This window comes from Chinchilla lanigera, unplaced genomic scaffold, assembly GCF_000276665.1.
Source record: "Chinchilla lanigera isolate Chin_1 unplaced genomic scaffold, ChiLan1.0 scaffold00005, whole genome shotgun sequence".
NCBI lineage: Eukaryota > Metazoa > Chordata > Mammalia > Rodentia > Chinchillidae > Chinchilla > Chinchilla lanigera.
In genome coordinates this window covers 36,955,226-36,966,002 of record NW_004955406.1, presented here as the reverse complement: position 1 = coordinate 36,966,002, position 10,777 = coordinate 36,955,226, and the positions used below count along the sequence as shown (strand labels likewise).

Genomic DNA, 10,777 nt, shown 5'->3' with positions numbered 1-10,777 from the left:
ACGACCTTGCGCTTGCCAGGCAGGCACTTTGCCGCTGAGCTAAATCCCCAGCCCCTACTGTATATACTTAAGATATAATCTAATAGTTTTGTTTAAAGAGAAAAAAGTAAGAGAAGAGTGCAGAGCCTTCATGCAATGACTAGGTGAGAACTCTGAACGGTGTAGTATACGGTGTGAGACCAGGTACTATTACACAGTATGACTGAAAAATACAGTGAATGTTTAAATTTTTAAAAAATTATTATAGTAAATGAAACATTGCCATTCATCTCTCTGAAAATACTTCTCCTTGCTTCAAACACACATTCCATCTTTCTTGCCTTTTTAAAGCAGTTCTGGAAGTCCTCTTCAGTGTCTTTAGTTGTAGTCAATGTCTTTCAATTCAAAATGTTTACCTTTCATAGTCATTTCTTACTTTGGGGGAGAGCTGGAAGTTACACAGTGCCAAATCTGGTAAATAAAGTGGATGAGGACACACTGTTCTTTTTATGAGCCTGCTTTTCTGGTTGGATGGCACTTGGAAGCAGCATTCACTGTATTTTTGATCACACCTCATAAAGACAGGAAAGAGAACTTCCAGAACTGCTTCAGAAAGTGGCAAGAAAAATGGGATAAGTGTGTTCAAAGTGAGGGGGATATTTTGAGGAAGATTAAGGTACCATAACTGATAAAATCTCCCATTCATTTTGACCCAGTCACATCTGTCTCTCAATTCCTCTCCAAATATTATCAACAAAGTTATCAATGACTCCTTGTTCTAAATTCAAGGAATCATTTTGAGACTTGTTCTTGCTTAATCTTTCTCCTTCATTGTGTCTTATATTTCATCTGCAATATTCTCTTCCTGAGCTTCTGAGACTCTACACTGCCCTGGTTTTAAATTTTTTTTTCCTCCCCATGAAATACAAAACACTACAATTAATCTTAACATTTCCCAAGACCTCACCCTTCTTTCCACATATCCAATTGATCAACAAGCCCTGTCTTTTACATCTACTCATGTCTCTCCACATTCACTGAAACTATCCAAATTCAAGCTGCCATTATCTGTTTCCTGCACCATAATAACTTCCCAACTGAATTCCCCCTCTATAACTTGGTCCCGCTGTAATCTACTTCCCATCCTGTACCCAAGACCTTTTGTTTTTAATTGTGGTAAAATATACATAATATAAAATATATGATCTCAATTATTTTTAAGTGTATTCCAAGAGATGTTTAGAAAAATGGTCTTCTGATGTCACTTTGCTTTAAAACAGAAACTGAGCAGTTCAGGTAGGAAGGAGACTTCTCTTTTATTTTTATTAATTTTTGTGGTGCTGGGGATTGAATCCAGGACCTTCTCACTAACCTACATGCCCCGTTAAATTGCCAACTTTCTCAGCCTGGGCTCAGATTTACAATCTTCCTCCTGATGCAGCTTGCAAGAAAGAGTGCTGGGATTACAGGCATGTACCACCACACCTGACTGAAAAATATTTTTAATAAAAAGAATTCTTAAACATAATACTAACCTGGGTGTGGTGGCCTATGCCTGTAATATCAGCTACTCACAAGGCTCAGCAGGAGAACTGCAAGCCTGGACAACTCAGTGAAACTCTGTCTCAAAATTTCAAAATGACTGGAGACATAGCTCAGTGGCAGAGTGCCCCTGCATTCAATTCTTTGTATGCATGGGGGCAAGGGGGTGGTTTAAAAATATGATTCCATCCCACAATGAGAAATAATATGCAACCTAAGTGTGAGAATAATAAATTGGAACATTTTGTAACTATGTGTGTATACTATAAACCACAATTCAGAGTGGTATGTTAGTGTTTACTGTCATGACTATTCATTCAGTAAGGAGGAAAAGTTACTTCAGGAAAATGCCCCAGAAAAGAAATCAGTAAATGAGGAGAAGAAAATTGCAAAGATATTACTGTACATGCCTTTAACTTAGAAATATGTTGATAAAAAGTCAATGTTTAGGCTAAAATCCTACAATGCACAGGACAGCACCCACAAACAAAGAATTATCCAGGCAACGGCTCTATAGTTTGGAAACTACGCTTTAGTGTTTTAGGAGAAATAATATCCACTTAATAGGTATATTCTTAGAATTAAAAGAAAAATGTATGTAAAATGCTCAGAATAGTACTGCAATTAGCACAAAGTACATGTTATTAGTACTGATCTAAATTAGTAATAGTTCTTTTTTCTAATCCAATACATTTATGACTATTTGCTTTTCTACTGAATAAATTCCAAATTCTTTAACCTGGCCTTACATACTATTATGTCCCAAATTACCTTTCAAGCTGTATTTCCCACTACTTCATTACATAAACCTCCTCCAATCTACCTGGTCTATACTGCTTCACTAACACAACCTGGGTGTCACAACCCATGCCTACACTCAAAAGGATTTCTTCCATCTACAATACTTTCAATTAGGCCTGCTTCTCTTGAGGATCTAAACTCCAGTACACAGCTCTTTCTTCACAGGCCATGGAGGCTACAAGTAACCTCTTCACACCATACCTGCCTAACCAGTCTCCTTCTGAATATCACTGTTCCCTTCACACAGCTCTTATCACAGACTTCCTGAACTCTACTATAGTTATACATTCATCATTATCTCCTCTACTAAAGCATTATAAACTCTTACAAGAGAGGCACTGCTTAAACCTACAATACTTGATACTGTTTATTAGACCACTTTCCTTAAACTTTTTCCTCCCAGGGCTTCAGCATTATTACACTTTCTTAATTCTCTTCCCAACTCTCTAAGTGATTTAATTCTACCTCCTTTTCCTCAGCTTTTGTCCCCATTTTAAATATTCTATTCTAAATCTATCTCAAATTTCTTCTCTCCTTCTACGATGACATCTACTTCCAATTCCAATTCCACTGTTATACAGACTACCAAATTATTATTTCTAGCCTTAACTCCTCAAACTGTAGACCTACACTCATAGCTGTCTATCTTATTGGATTTATCCGATGAAATATGTGGCCAAAAATCAGGTTTGTTTTCAAAGTGCTGTACTCCCATTCCAACTTGCTGATTTTTTATTTCTGTCAGTGGCACCTCACTACATCCTCCCACTCACTAAATCTCAATCTCGGGTAACCTCATCTTCCCTAAAACCTCAGGTGACCTTATCCTTATTTTCTCTTTGCATTTAAATCACTTCCCCTGCACCCCAAATTTGTTAGAAATACTAAGGATTACATTTCCACATCTTTTCAATCATCTGCTTCTTCTCCAGCCCTTCAACTTCTATCCACTGAGTATAGTGGTTAAGAGCGCAGACTGAAGTCAGATTTCCCTAGTTCAGATCCCAGCTGCAGACATTGACTGGCTTGGGATGAGTTCCTAAACCCGTGAGCCTCACTTTCCTCATGGGTAAAGACAGAATAATTATGTTTCTACCTCATAAGGCTGTCATGAAGATTAAAAAGAGATACTATGTGTGAAGTGCTTGACACACAATAATAATTGCCCAACAAGTACTAATAGCTTTATTGTCATTTCCACCCCATTTTAAGCCTACTTTTTACCCAGATTCCTGCAATTACATCCCAAACTGGCCTGGCTGCTCTGAGTCTCTCTTAAGTACAATGCTGTGCTCACAGTCTTCACATATGCATCAGAATCAGGCTTATGCCACATTTTGACAAGATCTGTGGGGATATACAAAGAAATTTAACAAGGTGTATTTATAGCAGGAAATCTCGGGCTGGGGATATAGCTCAGGGGCACAGTGCCTGCCTGGCAAGCATAAAGTCCTGAGTTCGAGTTCTGTTACCAAAAAAACCCCACCATATTTATAATAGGAAATAATTTTATATCACTAAACTAAATGGTATAGAAAGGGGAATAATTGATAAGGTTGAAATTAAAAACATACTAGAAATTAGTCCCTGAATTCCATGTCAAGAATTTCAAACTCAAGAATTTAGTAAAAAAGAGTGCGGCAAGAAGTTCTGCACCTATCATTTTTCCAAGGTATTAAAAGCAGCAGAGTAGTTAAAGCAAATTCAGTCATGTTATTGCCTGAATGGGTTAAGTTCTTCTTTTGCCATTTACTTGAAGTAGCTCGAGTGTATGTTTATTGCTACAAATTCATCTAAACAAACTTTTTTTTCATTTGATCAAAAAAATCTTCCACAAAATAAACTAAGACTTCAGCTATTTGGATATTTTTAGGGCAAACAGAAGAACATTATTCAAAGCTACTGATGTAAGACTTCAAATTAAATAAATACTCTGTATCTGTTTTCTAGGTGATAACAACGTTAATGCTTTATTTTTTACAATTCAATTACTTCATCCTTTAAATGACTTTCCCAACATATGGTTCTCAAACTACTTTTCATATGTCAAATTCAGTTTGCTAGCAAAAACAAAACAAAACTTTTTATGTCATTGTTAAAAGAGATTTTTAATAAATCATACTTGAAAACTTTTAAAAGTTATACTTTGCTGTGGTTATAGTTGGGTGTTAACTTTGAAATATGTCTATTAACCTTTTCTATATAAATGTAGCAAACGAACATACAAAAAAGTAAAATCAATTCTATTTACTCCATAAATTTATACATTAAAAGACTGTTGATTAAAAAATGAAGTGTGCAAGCACAGGGGGAGTAACTTTTTTATTCTGAGACAGGGTCTCATTAAATTGCCTAGGCTAGATTTGAACTTGCGATCCTTCTACTTCAGTCTCCCCAGTAGCTGAAATGTTACTGGCATGTGGTAACACATCAGGTTACATTCTTAATAATATATTAATTTTTTGTTACAAAGTCACTTTTTTTTGAGACAAGGTCTCTTTATGTAGTTTAGGCTAGTTTTGAACTCACTAAGTAGCCTAGGCTGGCCTTGAACTCACTGCAATCCTCCTGCCTCAGCATTCCAAGTGCTGGAATTTTAGGTGTGCACTACCACACCCAGCTCTCAAAGTCACTTTTTTATTTGTGTTTTTCAAGACGGGGTCTCACTCTGCAGTTCAGGTTGGCCTTGAACTCATTGTGTAGCCCAGGCTGGCCTTGAACTCCTGGAGATCCTTCTGCCTCAGCCTCCTGAGTCAAAATCACTTTCTTAAAGTCCTAAATTTAGTTTTATCCTAACTTGTATACTACCTTTTTAGCTATTCCAACTGCTGCCAAGACAAATGCAACTAAGTACCTACAATATTCATCTAAAACACCTGAAAGCAGGTTAAGAACTGTCCAACCTTTAAAGAGAAAAATTAAACTTTAACATGTAGATTAACAGTTTACTCTGATTAACAGTTACTGTGAACAATGGTGCAGAGTACAAAGCAATAAGTCATGAAGACCTGAAGTAGCATGTAGTATACACCAATGGCCAGGTATTGAATCATTGTGCAAAATAATCTCTGAGCCTGTTTCTTCATCTGCAAAACAAGAATAACATCTATAGGGTTGCTGAAGGAATAAATGAACTATGGATTTAGGGTTCTGAATATATAACAGGCATGTCCCACCTTCACTAATATCTTACCCTTTGTAGGCAGACTTCAAATGAAAACCTTCTCCACCATATACTAACAGTGTCATAGTGGGAGAGTTGTTTAACTGCAGTCCTCCTTCTGTTTAAATGGGGTACACACTCCTAACCACATCACTGAGCTATGACTCTCAAACGTACAACTTAGTGCAAAGCATCTACCAGAGTACCTGAGAAATAGGATTCCATTGATACTATGTTTCTTTCACCTCTTTTCTTCTCAAGTGTGTTCAATGTGTGTTTATCAAGTGGTCCAGATTCCTGCCTGACACATATCCAGAAAGTAGGCCATTTTCTGGTTGGAAGCCTTTGTGAATACACAGCAAAATTCTGACACCTGTACTATAGGCATCCTCTGGTTCAAGTGGAAAGAAAATGTTTCTCTCATTCTCTGCCTTCCATTTTGTATATATTCCTTTTCTACACAGGTTAATATATAAATTTCCATCTTTCCTACCTAAATAGCCTTCATTTAACCTCCAATTGGACATTATATTTAGTATGCTGCTTAAATTGAAACCAAAATGTATTATTTACACTGCTTTTCTCAGTAGGAAATTTTAAAAAACAGTAATACTCTGTGCTCCCTATGTGATAATCTGGATGTTTAATTCCCAAGAAATTTTTAAAATTTAAGTTATTTCAAAGGGATTATATTTATTTCTGAAATAAATATAATGAAAATTTGAATAAAATTAAGGCTGTCATAAGTAGAGAACTACACCCAAGTAAAGTTTCTCTCAAAATTCAAATTTTCCAACACTGAAAATCACACTAGTCTTGGAAACACTCAGCTGTGTATATGTTTAAAGAGTAAATCTGAATTAAACCATTCACTCGCGTTTTCACATCCCCATCCAAAACAAAAACCTGCACTTAACATCCACAGGAAGGTTTGTAAACACTAAGTAACTCTCAGTAAATATTTTATGTATCCAAAGTTTATTAGCTAAGGAGAAGAAATCTTGCAAAATTACTTTTGAAAGTTATCAGACTAAATTACAGGCAGATCTTCCAATGAAAAGCCAGCTCTCTTAATTTTTTAAGCATTCTACAACATGGGCTCCTAAAGCAACAGCTAAGGAATTACAACAAGAGGCCCTTTTCCTGTTATTCCGCAAAGCCTGGGTTCATGGAGGGAGTGTTTAATTACCACTGTATTACAGAACTTCTGTGTCAACAGCACAGGCCCTCAAAAAAATGCTTCTAAAATTTTTTCCCAAAGGAGGATTGTTTTTGTTTCTCTTAATTTATGAAGTCAAAATACATTTGGAGAGAGGAATACGCCTCACTGATAATGTGAAATGAAAATAGCACTCTATAGTCAGCAAACGAAACACTGGTCCTAATAAATGGTTTCTAACAGCATGAAATGTGTACAGAGGGCTGATACAGGCATAAAGAATGACAACAAAAATTAACACGGCACTTCAACGCAGGCCACTTCCCATCTGATGGATTGTGAATAGCAGCCACCATTACAAACGTCAAAATCAACACAGTACTACGTACTGTCCACCGTCAACCAACAATAAAGAAACCAATTCAGATTTCTTGGTAGTGTAATCACAATTATGACCGAAGGGGAAATGTATGCAGAACAGTGAGGAAAATACCACAAATGAAAACCACTCTTAAAAACAAGACAAATTCCCCACCGAATAAAAAAGAACCCTTTTGCCATGCAACAAAAGGTATCTGTCCAAATGCACCCCGGCCGTGCGGGGGAGGGGGCCTTCACTGATGCCCGAACCTGCTTTCCTTTATTTCTCCTTTCTTTCTCCGCGTCCTAGTCTCCCATCATCTCCCCGAACCCGTACGGGAAGACACTCACGGAGGGGGACTCGGGAATCAGGAAACAAAAACCGGGACGTGGACACCATCCGGAGGAAGAAGGACGGCAAGACCCACCACTTACCTGTCCCAAAGGCTTTGGCCACCAGCCAGGCCAGATTGCAGGCGATTTTGGCCCTGGCGAAATCATAGTGGTCGAAGGGCTTGATGGCCGGCACAATGAAGGTCTTTCTCATCTCCCTGGGGTCCGCAGCGTCCCCCATCTTCCTCGGCGGCCGCTCGGGTGTCCGGGCGCTAACCTTCACATGCTGCGGCCTCGCCGCGGGGAGGGCCGGGGCGGCGAGCTCCCAGCATCGGGGCCGGGCGAGGCCCGCCGGGCCGCCCGCCGAGCGCGCAGCGGCTCAGCAGCCCGCCGCCTCCCGCGGGACCCGCTGCCCCCGGGCACAGGAATGTGGCGGCGCCGGGTCCGCGCGTCCGTCCGTCCGTCCGTCCGTCCACCCGCCCCGCGAGCGCGCGTGTGAGCGAGGCCGCCTCCCCTTTGTCTCGGCTTAGTCACACGGGCTTGGCGGAGGGTGGAGGCTGGAAGGGCCCGGAATTTTAAGGCGCGCGGGGAGGGGGGAGTCTTCACAATCACGTTGTGGAAAATGTCCCCGCCATGGCGATGCCCGCACGCCCAGCCTCCCGCCCCTCGCCTCGCCTCGCCTCGGAGCCAGGGACGCCCTCCGGCCGCGCGCGGGTGGACGGAGGGGCGCGCGGAGCGCGCAAGGGCCGGGGGACCCACCCAGCGCGGCAGGGCCGGCGGCCGCGCGGACCCAGCCGGGGAAAATGTCAAAATCACTGCGGCGCGCGGGCCGCCGGCGGCCGTCCCCTCCTCCGCTCCCTCACGTCGCCGCCGCCGCCTCCTGCTGCCGTCGCCTCCCGGCTCTTCCTCCCTGCGGACCGACGGGCAAAGGCGGTGGCCGGGGACAGGCCGCAAATCTCAAACTCTCGGAGCCAGCCTTATCAGCGAAGCCCCTGAATATTTCTGCCGCGCCCCTGTTGACGCCCCGCAGGGTCGTTCCCCGCTCAGCCGCCGCCGCTGCGGTTTCCCGGCTGCGGCACTAGATGGAGAGCGCAGAGGCAGAGACTGAGCATGCGCAAGGAGCCGGCACGGCCCCCGCCCGCGCTCTCTTCCCTTCCACCTTCAAAATCCAGGCCCCGCGCGTTGAGCATGCGCAGCCTCTCCAGGCCGGCGCCCGGGCTCTAGGCGGCTGCCTTCTAATCATCACTTAGGAGTGAGTGCTCGCTTGAGTGGACATCCTCTGTGTGCCTGGCTTGGGCTGCTGCTGTCTGCTCTGCGAAAGAGAGAAGGAAGGGAGGAGATAGAGGCCTAGCAAAGAGCTTTATATGCTGGTTACACAGTGGTTCGGCCAGGAACACGGATACTTACTTAAAGTACTTTTTATGGGACATACACACGGTGCTACGAATTTGACCTGCACATGTCTGAAAACTCTCAACCTATATTTAATATCGTGATACTCAGACACCTTCTTAACTTGATGGTCCGCACTTAAACTTTCTGAGAGGGCTATATACACAATTGCCTCTCCGTTCCCTCAGAAAAAGCACAAACCCTTTCACAAAGCAAACTGACATCCGTTATGATCGGCATCTACAAATCTTCATAGCTAAATTTTGTTGAAACCTCCCATCTTGCCAAATGGGCGTGCTTTCTCAGACCTCTGCGTCCTTGCTCAGTATGGTCCGTCTGTTCATTCCTGTGCTTTCAAGCCTCTTCACAGTAGTCACTCCCTCTAGGAAGCCTTCCCTGATTGCCACTGACGATTTTCTGGTCATAGAGGTGCTACCCTATTGTTCCTGGAGCAACCTGTTCTTATTTATGCCATAACACTTGTCAGATTGTTGGTCAATTATTTCTCTGTCTTTCCCATTGACGTGATAGGATGGTTTACCTCCAGTACCTATATGCTGCCCAGCCTACAGCAGTCGTTCAGTTAATGTTTAGGGACAAAAAATGAGTGTTGTAGTCCATGTGCATTGAGCTGACTTAGTTAATTCCTCATGTCTCTTTAATGCATTAATCTGAATTATTGTGAAATCCTATGCGATCTTCATGTTACAGAGGCGAAAACTAAGGCTCAGATAAAAATTTACATTACCCCATGTTGTCCAACTAGTTCAGGCAGGCCCATGATTTGAACACACAACTGTCTTATCCAGAGCCTATACTTTGTACTACTATGGCCTCCCTGTTATAATCATCAGCCCTTCAGATAGAAGCAAGACCATGAAGCATGAGGGGAGGTACTCTGGATCCTATTTAAAAAACAGCTCCTTCAGGAAACCTGCCCTTCAATTCTGCTTGATCCCTGCAAACACTCCTCTCTGATCCTAGTAAGGTGCTACAGATAAGCTTTGAACCTGGGACAGGAAAAGAATGTCAGTAAGATAATAGTATATCTCAGTGTGGTTGTCTGTGGCAGGTATAATTTCTTTCATAATTTAATATTAGTAAACTTTTTCTCATGGGCAAGCCCCTTTGCTAGATGATGTGGCAATAATAAAATCAACATATAGATAATCATTCTTGAAGAACGTTCATATAACTGATTTCCATATCCACGTCTACCATCTTATTATCTTCCAATTCTAAAAGCAGAACTGAGGATCCAAGAGATTAGTGGCCAAGATTGTATGATTGAATCTCAGCCTGGCTTCAAATTCTAGGACAGGTCTTCTGACTCCACTCTTCACCCACCCCTGTGCCTGCTTCCTCTCCAAATTATAGAGTCCAACATATAATATACAAGTGAATAATAACACAATATAAAATTGCTAAGTGCTGGAAAGAGATAAAAAGTACATTTAAAGTATTATTTAAAATACTTTTATGGGACATATGCATGGTGTATGAATTTGACCTGCACAATCCCGTTTAGTCCTCACAGGTGTTAGCTCTGGATGACCACGAAATTAAAAAGAGGTGAATTCAGTTAAGTCACCCATGAGGGATGGAGGGATTGAGAATATTCTGTTTAATGTTCTGTTCTTCTGTTTAATGTTCTCAAATCGAACTTGCACTGTATTGTAGAGCACACAAAGCAAGTAGGAGAAACCTATACCCTAAAAAAATTGAAGAACAATACTGAAGTAATTTTCCAGTCAGCATAAGAATCTGCAAGCAAAAAGATCTTCAAAGCAGAAAACTATGCCTAGTCACCTTTGTGTTGCATGAGGTCTAGCATGGTGTTTTGCTCAGAGTGAGTATGGGATAGATGCTTGTTGAATTTCCTTGAAAACTATTTCAAACTAAATAAATAAAATGAGGAAGAGAAGGTAATAAAGACAGTTGCTTCAACTTGTCTCTTGATTCAGTTGTAATGCGTTAATAGGGATGGCACGTCTATGTCCCCAGTTGAAACGGAGTGTGTTTAGGAATGGGGAAAAATAGTACCTAAA

General features: G+C 41.4%; 1 protein-coding gene across 3 annotated transcripts in view; it reads right to left on the bottom strand.

Moving 5' to 3' along the window:
• Camsap2 (calmodulin regulated spectrin-associated protein family, member 2) overlaps positions 1-7,666 on the bottom strand; it is a 97,412-nt gene extending 89,746 nt beyond the window's left edge. For all 3 annotated transcript variants that reach the window (XM_005375145.2, XM_005375146.2, XM_005375147.2), the window contains exon 1: positions 7,440-7,666. In XM_005375145.2, coding sequence (XP_005375202.1) covers positions 7,440-7,578 — 139 coding nt within the window. In that variant the 5' untranslated portion in view covers positions 7,579-7,666. The remainder of the gene's footprint in view (positions 1-7,439) is intronic.
• Between the last annotated feature and the right edge of the window lie 3,111 nt (positions 7,667-10,777).